This window comes from Parasteatoda tepidariorum, chromosome 5, assembly GCF_043381705.1.
Source record: "Parasteatoda tepidariorum isolate YZ-2023 chromosome 5, CAS_Ptep_4.0, whole genome shotgun sequence".
NCBI lineage: Eukaryota > Metazoa > Arthropoda > Arachnida > Araneae > Theridiidae > Parasteatoda > Parasteatoda tepidariorum.
The window spans coordinates 85,424,259-85,440,615 of NC_092208.1; the positions used below are offsets into that span (position 1 = coordinate 85,424,259).

Here is a 16,357-nt window from a genome sequence, read left to right on the forward strand (position 1 = left end):
ATTTAGGGCTTATTTTTGTTCAAACAGCATTTTAAAGTACTGGGAGTGCAGTTTTCTTTTATTTCGCCAAACATTAAACAAATCATCGTATAATCATCAAACATTTTCATACTTTTTTTTTAATTCGTATACAGTGTTATAAATTTAATTATTTTAAATTAAATTTTTAAATCCAAAAATTAAAAAAATGTGTAAATTTTATCACTTTAATCTTAAATAAAAAAAATAAAATTTTGCGAAAAATCCATCGAAAGTCAGTTGTTAAAACATGACTCATGAAGGAACAGTTAATTTTAACTCACAAATTAAGAAGAATTTCACAGTCATCAAATCTGTAAATAAAAACAAGAAATGTGCAGGAAAACACCTATTTAGGTGGCACCGGGAATTACAATCGTGAAGGATGATCCCCCTCCCCGCCTCCCTCCACAAGACTTAATGTAGCTTTTTGATAAGGGGGTAGGGGATGACAACCACGCGCCGCATGTTCGAAAATCATTGAAATATTCTATGTAAACGCAAACGATCTCGGGGGTCGCGTGGCAGATGTCGAACGTCGGTTGGAAAAATGGAGGCAGATGTCCATACGTTCGTTCCAAAGCCCGATCAAAATGTGAGAGGCACATTTCATCAAATGGAACACCATGGGGCAGAAGGGATCGAAATCCAAAGCTTCGAAACTCGCGACTCCCCGTTCTACGGTAAGTTTTTGTTCTGTTTTGCTTTGCAGACGACCGTTATTTTCCTGTTTTCAGTTCGCTTTGCGTGAAAGCGTTTTTAAATTATTCGCTATAAAATCGTTTATTTCTAAATTCAACGAATAAATTAAATTTCTATTTCATATAGTATACTAAAAATTAAAATAAATAAAACCATTTAACATTTTTTTAATATTTAAAAATTTACATATTTTACGATATATTACGATCATTATAAAAAATATTTGCTTTATATTTACTTATTTCATTTATAATTTTTTTGTAGCTTTTATGCAGAAGATAATCATGTTTCCATTTTAATGTTATTTGCGAACTTTACAAACGCTAGATTGTTTTAGCAATCATAATAAAACAATTTACTGTTAAATGAAAAGAAAATTTTTAAAAAAAAGTCATTAAATATCTTATNTTTTTTTTTTTTTTTTTTTTTTTTTTTTTTTTTTTTTTTTGTTTGTCGTGTCTGTGACATAGCCGAATCAGATGTTTCCATGCATCTTGATTACTGCTTCTGCGATCTTACGTATAATTAAAGTAAAGATAAAGATAACCATTTTCATATCCTATTTTTTTAATATAAAGAAATATTAACATAACTTTACGCCTAACGGTGATATGTTTTGGAGATTATAAAAATAATAATATTTATATTATGCTTCTTAACTTTTCGATATTTTTAATTTATTATATTCGAGCGTCTCTTTTTTTTTTTNTTTTTTTTTTTTTTTTTTTTTTTTTTTTTTTTTTTTTTTTTTTCTTTCCTTTTTTCTTTTTTTTTACTCAGGCGATCCTTATATTTCTGTTTTATTTTCGTCAACGTGAGATATAAATTATTTTCTTTAAAATAATCTTAATGATGTTTTATGACGTTAATGATGTTATTATTTAAAATAATCTTTTTTTTATTAATGTTTTTTGATTTTCTGTTTTAATATCTAGACAATGTTAAACACCAGACAGTGTTAGCTGTTTCGTATCATTTACCATTACGTTATTTTTTTTTATTCAAAAATACTAATCCAATTCGATATTACAATTAGTTATGGATTTAACTTATGTATCGAACATCATTGAATTTAAATCTAAAAAAAAAAAAAAGAAATCAAATAGGTATTTCGTTATTTTGGAGAATTTGTTAAGCTATGAGACTTTATTTTTCTTTCTAGATCAATGGAATAAATCTCTGCACAAAATCCTTTTGTCCGCTGAATTCAAATATTTAAGCGGGATATATCCATATCGTGATCTGCCATGCCAACTACAATCTCCAAAGCGCCAAATTGTTTTTAAACTAAAAAAAAAGGGGGGGGGAGGTTTGCTCGGGGATGTCTGCGAGTTATTTTCATACCCTAATTATATAGTTCCTAGAAAGAAAATTGTAATTTACCTTTTTCACAAAAAATGTGAGTTGTTTCCTCATTTTACTTACATAAGTAAATGGCATTTAATGCTACTTATTCTTGGAATATCAACTTATAATTAATGCGTTTAAGGCAATAGAAATTTATAAATCCTATTTTAAGAAGAAGAAAAAATAATTAAACACAAAAATTTTTAAACGGCACAATTTTTTATTACACTAATTTTAATGTTCAACTAATTTTTTTTTAATAAATGTGTAAGATTATCAATTAGTTAATGGAAAATATGCCTGAAGAAAATGGGAATCTGAACCTTAAATTTAATAACAGTAATAAATGCCACTTCTTCTAATAAATGCCACCAAAACGTTAGAGTTCATAAAAATGTGTTGTTCATTATTTATGGAAAAAGATGGATAAAAATTTTTGTACTGAAGCTGTAGTAACTACATTTTGCTTGCAGAAAATGTAAACATTTACTTTAATTTTACTTAGATAAATAAATATAATTTCCTGCAGCTTTTATTTATTTATTACTTTTTTTTTTGAATATCAACTCATACTTAGTACATTTAACGGTGATAAAAAATTATTAATTCATATTTTATTAAAAAAAACTGATTAAATATAAAAATATGCTAATTTTTTTCCATAAGGATTAATTGTTATTAAAAAAATTCATTCTATATTTAAGGAAAACATTTTTAACTTAAATCAGCTTAAAGAAAATATGAATCTTACGTTAATTTTAACAACAGTAATAAATGCCATTTCATGAAGCTTTTACTTGGAATATTAAATATTATCACATCTAAAATGAAGTTGATAAAAAATTTATTGTCCATAATTTGTGTGATAAATTAATTGAATATCAAGCGATACGTTATTTTTTTTTAAATAAAAGGGTAATTTAATCAACAGTTTAGGGAAAAGTTTTAAACTATAATCTGATTGAAGAAAGTATGAATGTTTATCTCAATTTTAATAACGGTAATAAGTACCTTTTTTTGGAATAATAAATACCATAATAACTGAAACGTTAAAATAAATTTAAAAAATTACAAATCAGAATTCATTGAAGAAATTAAAAGAGATAAGCTAATATTTTTTATTACTGAAACTGAATTTTAATCCTAAGTTCGTGGAAAAGTTTTAAACTGCATTTTGCCTGTAGAAAATGTGAATATTTACCTTATTTTTTCGCATAGAAGATTAACCTTAAAAAAATTATTAGATTTATCAGCGGTTTTTCAAATCATGGCTTTTTAATCCTCGGCGTTTGATTTGGAAGTTAATTTATCATTATCGTGATTATCGTAATCCTTGTATCTCGAATTCTTTAACATCCATAGTGAGAACAACCAGTCTAATGTTTTTCTTTCTAATGTTTAACGGTCCAGCGAAGCTTATTATCTTTTTTTTTCTACTCTCATTAATTCGCATTATTTCGTTGCTTCGCAAAGCATTCAGTGAGCGGAAGATTTCACATAAAAAGGCTTTCAAACTACTTTTGGTTCGTGTATGGTTTAATTTATGCCCGATGAGATCTTTCTGGTCATTTAAACTATTGAAAATGACCTGTTTTTACGGTTAAATCTAAACTTTCAAAGTATCATTGTCGCTGTATACGCTAATTCTACACGAAAAAATAATATTAATAATTAGGAAAAACTTTTTTCTATTTCAATTGGGAATAAAGTCTGCAATAATTATTCATATAAGGATTTATATTTTTGTTTTTTTGATAAATAATAATGAGTTGGTAATTACTTTTCAATATTTAAATAATATAATAAGTACAGTGGTCAGTTGACTGCGGCTAAGATCTAAGACCAGGAGGGCAAAATTACAAGCGCAAAACATTCGAACCATATGCATACCTGCCAACTTTTACGCATTTGGCGTAAAATTTTATTTCTGTATTTAAAGTGGTAGTAAAATGTATGCTTTCTATATATTCCTTGCATTTATAAACTTAATTTATAATCTTTTTGATCCACCACTATTTTTAAAAAAATTAATCACATTTATTAGTATGTAATACTGTTCTGTTGATCCGATTAAGCTTGCTTAAAATACAGCGCATGTTTCTGCATAAAATTGTAATTTAGATTCCATTTTACTACCACTGGGGAAAATCATCCTGAAAAGGATTAAAAGTTGGCAGATATGCATATGTGATATTTTTGCAATCCAAGTGCAGATTGTTAACCCTTTGCACTCGAGAGGTGACTGTCTGTCACTTGTAAATTACCCACCACTCTACATGTGAAATTTTTTTCACCTTAACCCCTTGGGGACAGGTGATTCCGAAAATTTGACCGAGTCTGGCATCAGGGCCTCGTATACAAGCTCATAAATTTCAATATCCCCAAAGATCTAATACTACTAATTAATAATTATCTGACAAACAGAACTTTTCATATTAAGATCAATACAGCATTTTCTTCCGCTAGAAACATTAAAGCAGGAGTTCCGCAAGGTTCAATTCTCGGCCCTGTGCTCTACCTAATTTATTCAGCAGACTTTCCAAATTTTAATAATATGAGAAACATCACCTCAGCCTTCTACGCAGATGATACAGCACTTATGAGCAGATCAATAAATCCCAAGAAGTCAGTTACTAATCTCAGTAATATCATACCTCATATCGAAGACTGGTGCACAAAATGGAAGGTAGCCATNATACTTTGATTACCAGTTTTATCTTCTTACCCTGGTTGATACGGTTTTTTGCTGTCACGTATTTGTGACAGTCGGCGCGAAAGGGTTAATGTTTAGTTACCACTTCATTCAGCGATCTTCGGGTATTATAAGGTAATTTTGTAAAAAATCTTTCAAAATGTTAGTGGTTGCTTCTATTTTTTCAACAGCTGAAAAAACTTCGAGGGCAAAGGGTTAAGTTTAAAGTGGGTACACGAAGTATAGTGCAGAATTAACTGATCATATTTGTGCTTTAAAGTAATTAACCATAAACAAAATTGAATCCTAGTCCTAGCGTTTTGATTTTTTGGGACTTTTCGGTTTCGTAACGTACTTATGAATAAAATTATTATGTATATTGATAAACTTTTTATAATATTTGATGTGGTAGTTGTAAAATAAGGAAAATTTGAATTTTTTTATTTAATATACCAAATTATTATCAGATTTTCTAATTAAGTATTTTGTTTATTTATGTACGCTCCCAAGAAATTTTTTAAGTGCAATCGTTTAAATGCAAAATAAAGTACATCTTTTATAGCCATTAAAAAAAATCTCGCTAAAACGTGGAAATAAAACCCTTAGTTGCCAGGTTCGAAAATCTTTGCAATTTTTGGAATCTGTGGGGCAGAGGTCTAAAATGTTTTTTAAAGAAAAAAATGTTTTACCAATAGCTTTCCAAATGAAAAAAAAGTGCTTTTCTGTTTTTCAAGCAAATGATTAACTTGTTATAATAACACTAGGGGGCAAAGCCCCCTAGTAGTTTTTTCTTGGCAGAAAACAGTTTTTCTACTAAAGTTAAAAATATTCACTTAACATCTATGTACTAAAAGGAATTCTGTTTACTTACACTTTTGCGCCTCTACTTCCCACTTCCAAATATTACTATCTATTAGTATTATAAACACTCTTGGTGGACAGAAGTGATTTTTTTAACTATCGCTTTTTTAAAAAGCATTTATATTCGTAATGCATTATATTGTTCAAACAAATTTGATGAGTCCTCAACCATAATTTAAAATTTTCGCTAATAATGGCAGTACTGAAAAATAACTTTAAATTAGGGATACAAAAATATTTAAAGGAAAACAATGCCTTTACGACTTTTGATAATTTTATGCTGATGACAACCTAAACAATAAAAAATGGAAAAGAATGGGGAAAAAAATGGAAAAGAATGGGGAAAACTAGATCCTACCACGTGATTTTCCGGCCAATAAAAATGCGCCGACAACAATTGAAAACGGCATCAGACTATTATGATTTCATATTATATAGAGAGACCTCTTGTTATTAGTTTGTTAAAAAGATAGTCGATGTCACAATATAATTTAAATTATGAATGCAAACAAGACCATTTTTAATGACTATTATGATTTACGCACTGAAGAGAATGTTGTAAACGCATGATATTAAAAAGTGCGAAATTGGCACTTTGATAAAAGTTTTAATTTTTTCATTGCAAATGGTAGCATTTATATATGTTTCTATGAATGGCCGAAATAGATTATTGTTAACTTCCACCGGTGATTATCACAATCTCACTTTGGTATATGTCCGAAATATATATTAGATCCAATTTAGTGACACTGCCCGGTATACCCCACATCAATATTTTTTAAGGTCAAGTGTCACTGCCCAATATGCATTTAACCGGTACTCCAAAGTCTGACGTTTCTCCTCATCTATCATCAGCAGATATTAAAATATAGAATAAATATAATAATATCAACGAATAAATTAAGATAAAATTGGATAGACCAAATATCTCGGACATTCACCAAAGCCACTATGTGATTGGTAACATTCTCCAGTGAAAATCAACATTCTCTTGATTTCGACAGACAAATAACTCAAATACTTTAAAAGTTATTAAACTTTTTTTAAATTCGCCAATTTGGCGACATTTTTTAACCTAGATGAAAATTATCAAAATCACTAAATAATTCTCAGCTTTTGCAAATTTTTATAAACCCAAGTAATACAGCATTAGAGTACGTTTTTAAATATTAAAAAATTAGACCACAAACCCTCTTTATTTTCACAAAACTATGGGTTTTCTCCATATTGACATTTTGCGCCATTTACAGAATAAGCTTAGACAGTGCTAACTTTAGATAGGCTAAACTTGTCATAATAGTCATGAGTAACAGTTGCAAACTCTTAGCAGTTATAAAAATAGCACATTATTCCCAAAAGAAACATCATTTCATACTGCTAAGATGCCTTCGAAAAACAGCCAGCCTTCCTGCGATTTGTTTGGGAATTTTTATGCATGCGCTCTGAAGTTTAACCCTTTGCACTCCGAGAACTGTTTGAACTAAAATAAGCACTAAATCATTTAAAATAAATATTACTGCACAATTTTTGAATAATTTTTAAAATTCTTAAAATGATGTGGTTACTAATTATTAAGGTACAAAAATTTTCAATTTTTGAACGGTGACTGTTACTGGCGCATCAGAGGTGACATCGGACTGCAAAGGGTTAAATAGCGTTAGGGTTAAGGAAATCCACAACGCTTTGCAAAATCTCTCTAAACAACAATTTTTTTCTTAGGGCTCTTCACCACTGAACAACGCCACCTACTGGGAAGCAGAAGAAGATCCGGATTGGGATAACTGCGTCATGGTAGTGGCAACACAAAAGGCTAGGCAGTATCCAACTTTGACATCAGCATGCAGCAATGATTCCTTGGCCAGGTCATTGCATAAAGAAGTTGAGTACTCACCCTTAAATGTGAGTAGGCGGTCACCGGATCAGCAAAGAATTGATCCGGGATTGGCCCTGGCTCCGGATAGCCGATATCCATCGTCCAGTCAAAGAAAGAGGCAAAATACTTTGTTGGATACCGGATGGCCTGCTTGTTTTAAAAACAATAATTATGTGTTTGTACGGAACGGTAATGGATTTAAAGTAGACAGGCAGGTAAGTCAATTCTAACATTCGTTTCTCTTTTGGCTATCTGCATTGTTTTATTCTGAAAACTCAGTTTTATGTGGCCTTTTAACTGTTTCGTTTCCTCCGTAAATGTTTGCTTCAACTTTTACTGCTCCTCCTCGACGTCAGGAAAGAGATTCAAGCAGCTCTGTAGCACAATGAGCTCTACTTGTTTGTTTTTTTCCCTTTAAACCGGCATTTGTTTAGATTTTAAACAAAGTTGAGGCAAATATTTACGTTTGGGTTACAAGTTCGATTAACAGCACTACGTCATAAAATGATAAGATAACTATTTGCCCTTTCCACTCAAAAGTTTGTCAATATTTAGCGCACCTTTCTGGGGTTTTGATCACTTTGAAACAAAGAAGATTCTTAACAGCTGGTAGTGTTTCATGTTGGTAACTTTAGTTACATGCTTTATTTTTTCGTTGCATTAGCACAGCTCTTCATCTGGCACATCATATCAAGTTTACTTCGTTTCTTGCTTTTATACAAAAAATTTAAGACACTCAGTTAAGATCTAAATATAGAATACTGGCTGAACCGAAAGAGATGAAAAAATAAAATTCTTACTTGGTTAGTCATTAGCAATTTTTTACGTTTTCATTCACTACTTCATTTAAAAATTTATTGAAAAAATGGATTCAAAGATGAAGGCTTAGGAAATTTTTTTCCTGTGTCAGAGCTGCCAAATAATTGACCATATAAATGCCAACTAACCAATTCGGTACATGCCTTTTAAATCTACGAAATTGCTCGAGATTGGTGCGATTATCTCATTTTCATCTGTAATTTTGAATAAGCATAAACATTACACATATAATATGTAAAGTTACATTAATATTAGTATATTTGGTTCCAAAATTATTATTTTGTTACATTTTTAAATGAAACTGGTAGTTAAATAAATAAACACATTTAATTAAATTTTTCCTACCACTTTTTTTTAAAAGTTGTCTTTAACATTATCAGCAGGATGCACTGATTTAGTTTATCAGTCTTTTGAAGTAACGTTCTGTTATTTAATAAACCAGGTTGCACCTGGTATCCTTCTTAAAGTTTTAGTCACGAATACCAGTAGTTTTCTAATTTCTCTTTCTGTAAGTGAACCTCAAGCTGATGATGCGTAGTATAAGATTGGGCTGATGGCACACTCTCTAAAAACACTTTTTTTTTTTGTGTTTAACCCGTTTTGTCCCGAATTTATTTATTGAAATGCTACAAAAAGTGGTTTTATGAAAAAAGTGGTATAATATATTATCGAAATTAATTGGTTTTTCTACTGTTAGGGCATTCAAAAAGTCATTAATACATACCCTCCAACTTATGAGGATTTTGAAAATAATTCTTTCTAGTGGTAGCGAACCAAAGTAGAAATTTTTAAAGCAAATGGATCTCTCATAAAACTTTTATCAGAACTTAAGAATCTAGCCATATGGCCTGCACTTTTATAAGTAATAGTGGACAAGTTACACTAAAATAAATTTTTTTTTAAATATTAAGACCTTAATTTTGCTACCGTCTGAAAAGAAGATTTCTGAAACTACGGAAATTCCGTAGCAGTTGGAGGGTATGTTAATAGATCAAGAAGTACTTGCTCCTTATAATTCTGCATCTAATCAGAAATAACTAAATCATTGTGGTATCTGAGAATCTTTTAATTCACCCAGATAAATGAAAATACTGAAAAAACTTTCCCACCACAATGAATGTCTTTGAAAAAAGGAACTGTCCTATATATATGACACTGGGCGTTAACCGGTTAAAGCACTCTTAGAATTATGTGATAAGATAGGCTGCGGTGCCTAGTAGGCTGCTTCGGCTTTCTTTATGATATTAGTTATGTGTTTATTCCAGTTTAAGGTATTAAATAGTGTGATGCACTAATTAATAATCTAACATCATAATAATTATTATTAACCGTAACTAATTAATAACCTAATATAATAACCTAAGTATTTGGCACTAATGACTATTGAGATTTCTTCAATGAACAAAGCAAGCCTATTATTATCATTGATCTTCTTTTTATGGTTTTGTCGAATAACGAAAAAGTTCGAATCATTAATTTTTGTATTCCACTTGGAGCATCATTTTTCTATTGAGTCTAATTGATCTTGGATTTTAGTGACTGCTCAGTTTAGGCAAATTGATTTAAAGTGTGCCACCAGAGTAGAACACGGTTTACATATTTTGATCTTTTCTGTCAACGGGGAAATCTTTACTATAAATTAGAAAAAGTATTGGTCTTAGCATTGAACCTTGCAGGACAGTGGTTACTAGTTACAAAGGTATTAAAAAAATTCATTTTAGAGTGGTGACTGATGAAGACCCCTCAGAGGCAACATTAGACTGCAAAGGGTTAAGTGGTTGCTAAACCAGAGAAATTTCCACTTAGTTTGATAATTCGTTTACTGTTACTGTAACGAATCAAGCTACATTAAAGAAACAGTTCTTTTTTTTATAAAAGCACATTTATTTGACAATTGGGTATAATATAAAAAAAACACAACTACTTCCACTTAGTAGGAATAACATTTACCATGACGCAATGCTAAATGCTATGCCACTATCCACATAAATGCCACTATCCACATAAATCAATTATTAATCAAAAATCGAATATCAATTACTTTTCTTTATAATGCAATAAAATCTGGCGAGCAGCTTTTTAAACGATCAAACACTTCGTTTGCTTATTTGTGGCTTGAAGTTAGGCTCGCAGAAAATGCCATTCATGGGTTAAATGTAGTAGGAATAACACAACCTGTGACGTAGGCTATAGTATACCCAATTACACGCACGAACTAAACAAAATTAAATTAAAATGTACCCAGAACGGGTTAGTAATAACCTTGCAAAATAAATGGTAGGTACTTTTATTTACGTCACACTAGCGCTGCCCAATGGGCTATTGGCGACGGTCTGGGAAACATCCATGAGGATGATCCGAAGACATGCCACCGCATTTTTAATCCTGTGCAGATAGATGATGGCTCCCCTGCTTTGGTAGCCCGATGATCTGTGCGTGAATCTTTACGGTAGAACAGTTTAACGAGAACTGATACCGCATATCCTCGGTCCTTACGTAGGCTGAACAAAGTGGTCACCCATCCGCTTACTGACCACAGCCAGTGATGCTTGACTTTGGTGTTCAACTAGGAACCGTGTCTTTACGATCAGTCCACTGCGGGACCAAAATAAATGGGGGGGAAAAACAATTAACGTGTTAGTATGAGCCTTAAATTCAAAACAAAAACTATTCTTATCAAAAGTCAACAACGCTCTGTTCCATAAATTGGGTACAATATGAAAAAAACACAACTACTTCGATTTAGTAGGAACAACATATGACGCAATGCTAAACGAATGGAATTTAGTTGTTGTTTATTTAGTTATTGTTATTAGTAGTTGTTGTTATTTGTTTTAGTTGTTGCTGTTTATTTAGTTGTATTTAGTTTCAGTAACTTTTCTTTATAATGCAATAAAATCTGGCGAGCAGCTATTTAAACGATCGAACACTTCGTTTGTTTATTTGTGGCTTGAAGTTAGGCTCGCAGAAAATGCCGTTCATGGGTTAAATTTAGTAGGAACAACACAACCTGTGACGTAGGCTATATTATACCCAATTGTCTCGTTCTTTTATTTTTAATTCATTTCGTTCTACGTTTTCTTTTTATTCGTGCTTTTGTTAGCCAGATATTTTTAGACTTTATATTACTTAATTATTTTAGAACACCTCTGGGAGCCCTACAATAGCAAATTTTACGTTTAATATACAAATTGGATTAAGATTATATCGAGATGAAGATTATGCACTATAAAGTAATTGTGACTCGATAGTTTTTACCAAAGGGGAGACTTTATACCAAATGTTTAAAAACGCATCTATTGCTTCAATTCCAAGAAACTATATCCGCATTGTTCTGAATCACTACCAAACAATTTTCTTTTAACTTTTTGTTATTATTAACGCACTACTTAGAATACGAAATAAAAAAAGGCTTGTCGTGTTATAGTTATCCTGTCTGGGAATAAACTGAAACGCCTAGACTTTAAAAACCTCATTATGTCTCAGAAAATAGTAATTTTGTGTCTTAAAAGAAAATTTATCATTAGGATTTAGTTTTAGAAATATCATTAGATTTAGAAATTTTATAATTTCAATCATCTCCGTTTCTGAGGTGTAATTTCAAGTAAAAATAAGGTAAGATATTGTCTAACATTTCATTTCACATATTTTTCATTTATTTTAAATAATAATAGTGCAGTTTTTATTACTATGAAAAATATATAGTTGCTAATTTACTCAAAAGATATTTTTGCGAAAATTTGCCTCACTTTTTGTTTCTAATTATATCAGGTTTTGTGAGGTGGAACTTAAGATATTATGCAAGATTTTATCACTCATTTTATTTTCATAATCAATATTTAATTTATTGAATAAAATTGGGTTAATAGCGATAGTTTAGATGGTTGTAGAAAACTTAGAGAATTATTATCATAGTGACATTTATAAGCAAAATTAAAGGTCGCCACAGGCCACAGGGCGATTAAATACAAGTTTCGGTTTAAAATTTGTTTGCAAATCGCCTGTTTTTTCGTCCAAAATGTACACCATGAAGCATGTTATTATTATTTATATTAACAAATATGAAACTGTTATAAATATTTTATAATATTCTGAAAACAAATTTATTTCACGCTTTTTCTTAAAACTTTTCTTCATTTTAGAAACGAACCTTGTAAAATAATGTTTTTGAGAAATGATTCAGAAAAAATGCAAGGCATTTTTTCTGAATATCAACAGTTCTTTCAATCGTTTAAAAATTTCAATTTTTGAAATTGTGGCCGCATGGTACATAAAAGTAAAAACACTGAGCAAGATCTAATCTTACATTTTATTCGGTATACTATTTAAATTGATTAGTAATTTTTTTTATTTATTTTATAAAATTGCGTTGATAGTTTTGATCATAGTACAAAATTTTATGTAATGTTTTTTGCTGATTGTTACTGTCAGAAATGTTATATTTGTGAAAACTTACTTCTCCATTTATTTCCAATTTTATATAGCGGAACTTGAAAGTAAAATTAGTGAGCTAGATCTTATTTTGCATTTTATTGGGCATAATATTTGAATTTATTAGTAATTTTTCATTTACCTAATGAAATTGCATTGATAGAATAGTTATGGTCATTGTGCAAAACTTTGTGAATTATTTTTATAGTAGTATTCGGTCGGAAATATTATGTTTGAGAAAATTTACCCCTCTATTTATTTTTGATTTTATGTTGCGGAAAAAATATTTTGCAAGATCTTATTTTGCAGGGATAATAATTAAATGTATCTATAACTTTCCTATTTATCTAATAAAATTGAGTTTGATAATTTAGTTTTAATTTACAAAATAAAGTCTCATTTTCTTTATAAAATTATTTTTAGATTTTTTATTCTACTGAAAAATTATTGTATGGTTTATTGCGAAAATAATGCACATCTTAATTAATTTGATGCTAAATATGAGATAATTTTAAAATTTATTAGCCAATTAAAATGTAACTTATATTTTTAAATATGGAAACCAATTTTGTTAAAACATCATGATCGAAATATGTGTTTTAACCATTAGGAGTCTTTTCGATATTGTTTTATCTCAGAGCTCGGCCCGAATATTAGAGAATTATAGCACGTATTTATAATAACTTGTTTTTATGATATGTCTTTTTACGAACGTATTCGTATAACAGCGCTCACACTGAAAATTAGAAGTTAATTATAATACGCATTTAAAATAAATAATTTGTCTATATGACAAATTATTTATTATAAAGTCACTAAAAAAATCTCTTTTAAATTCGACTTCATCAGGAATTACAGAAAATTGTTTATCAGGAATTAGCTATAGTTCCTGATGAGGACGATGGCGGAACAGCAATAAAGTAAGATCAAAGCTTTTAAAAACGTATGTATCCAAACATGCATGTAGGTAGAAAAAAATATCATATTTAGAAAGTAGAAAAGCAAATTTATATCATAATTACAACTGACTTAGTACACTACAGGTTGCCACTTTTTTCTAAATATTGATTTTTCAACAGCATTGTAAATATAACAAGAGCGCAACAGCTGTTTATTGATTCTGCCAACAGAGCTACCTTCAAACCTTATGCAAAGAATCGAAAGTGCGCAGTAAAATAAACGGACCACCCTTAAAACTTTTGATCTAATGATCGGAAATTTTAGTGAATATTTATTATTTTTTATTATTTTATTCAATAACAGTCGAAAAATTTTTGAATTGTAAGGTATAAAAAATTTTTACATTATTTGAAAGATAGTAATTTTACATGGAAGAAATTACAGAGAGAAATCGGTTGAACAATTCCTGAGAAATCAAATTTGAAAAGAAAAAAAACCGTTCAATAAAATTCAATTTTTCAAGAACTATTCGATCGATTTCGTTCAAATGTTGCGTTTTGCCGCGTAAACACACTTTAAAATGATGTAAAAATTTGTATACCTAAAAATTCAACAAGTTCTTGACTATTATTAAATAAAATAATAAAAATAATAAATATTCAGTAAAAGTTATTTTTTGCATTGATAAACGAATTTTATAATTGTGTGCAAAAAAATTTCAATTCGCTTAAAAAGTTCTTGCGATATGGCAAAATCTCGGTCTCCTGATACAACTATTGGGATCATATTTCCCACATATCGGCAAACCACTTTTATGCCTGATTTCGTAACTTAAAATATCGCCGGCACTTAACAGCAAGCATAGTTCTAGTCACTATCTCAAACCATTAAGATTCAGTCCTAAAACATGAAGTTCCGATCATTAGATCAAAAGTTATTCAGGGAGATCCGTTTTTTATTTATTTATTTATTAGAACTGTACAATCATTATTCATTGAAGTCTACTCTTTTAAATAAGGTTCTGTGCTCTATTTCTGATAATATCCGATACCAAGAGGTCAATAAATAAATAAAGAGCTGCATAATTTGTGTTCCGAGGGCCAAATTATTTATTATAATTATCATTATTTAATTACTTATTGATTTATTATTTACACATTGCCCTTGAGTGTTAAAAACGGGACTGGCCCCTAAGCCAAAAATTGATTTGAAAAGCTACAAAACTAGCATAGGAAATTGTATAGCAGTTTCTTAAACTGATTTCAATAAAAATATTGAGAAAAAAAATTGCCGAAAATTGCCGAAACTTTAAAATTCGAAAACACAGGAATACTAATAAAAGATGATATTTCGAATTTCTTTAAATTAAAAAGAAAAACAAAAAATTTTAACTTAACTCTGTGCCAAAAAAATTTTGTTCAAGGATTTATTTAAAAATTAAAAGTGTAAAATATCTGTAAATTAAAACTTTAAGTAAAAATAATAATAATAAATTTTAAGTTGAAGATCAGTCACATCTTAAATTTGTTATAGAAGTCTAAGCATGCAAAATTTTAAAATTTTTAAATTCAAAAATATTCTACACATACTTTACCGTTTGATTTTTAAGGCAAAAATTTATATTCTATTTAAGTAATAATTGACCCCTTCACGCTGACCGGACACCGGTGTCCTTTTAATATATTTTTTTCTGATGCTCTAATCTTAAGCAAGAAGTATATGTTGGTATTTTTTAATTATAAAAAACAATCTAATAGTTACTAAAAAAATCCGTTAGATTATCGGAATTATATTTGTATTAAATTATTAAATCCAAATAAAATAGTTTGAATTATTTTTTTCATTTATATTCAAAAATTTATCAATAATTGATTTTGTAAATTAAAGACACATTAATAAGGAATAATTGTTTCGCTTAGATCTAAATAACAGCTAATATGAGTAAATTGAAAAAATATTGTTTTTAAGATTTTACCTATAACGGAGAAAAGACATCGATGTTTCATGCTATATTTCATAACCGTAAATAATTAAATTGATAAATATAATATTTTTTACTTATTTTGACCTAAATTAATACAAAATTATGAAGAAAAAAAAGTATGAAAAATATGTTTAATAAAAGTTCCGCGTCATAGGGTTAAGTTAATATTAATTAATTATTTTCAACGCTGGAAATCAAAAAAAAAAAAAAAAATTTTTTCCGAAATAAGTTATGCAACCCTAGATTAACAAATCAATTTTAAACTAATTCAAACTAATTTACGATTTCAATTTTTGCTAATTCAAATTACATTCTCAAAATTTCCAATGAATCTCTTTTTATTTCAGATTGACGAAAAATGGAAAGATAATACGGATGTAACTTACGTCATATCTACCACAAAACAAGAGAAGGACGGAGAAGAAAAGTTAATCGTTTCCCTACAAGATCTTACATTTTATTCGGTATACTATTTAAATTGATTAGTAATTTTTTTTATTTATTTTATAAAATTGCGTTGATAGTTTTGATCATAGTACAAAATTTTATGTAATGTTTTTTGCTGATTGTTACTGTCAGAAATGTTATATTTGTGAAAACTTACTTCTCCATTTATTTCCAATTTTATATAGCGGAACTTGAAAGTAAAATTAGTGAGCTAGATCTTATTTTGCATTTTATTGGGCATAATATTTGAATTTATTAGTAATTTTTCATTTACCTAATGAAA

General features: G+C 29.1%; 1 protein-coding gene across 1 annotated transcript in view; it reads left to right on the top strand.

Annotated features, from left to right (window-relative positions):
* Positions 1–534: 534 nt before the first annotated feature.
* The window catches only part of LOC107457283 (spindle orientation adaptor protein inscuteable), a 37,137-nt gene continuing 21,314 nt past the window's right edge, over positions 535–16,357 (top strand). Inside the window, exons 1-3 of the mRNA XM_043054022.2 lie at positions 535–701; positions 7,340–7,708; positions 15,975–16,091. Coding sequence (XP_042909956.2) covers positions 645–701; positions 7,340–7,708; positions 15,975–16,091 — 543 coding nt within the window. The 5' untranslated portion in view covers positions 535–644. The remainder of the gene's footprint in view (positions 702–7,339; positions 7,709–15,974; positions 16,092–16,357) is intronic.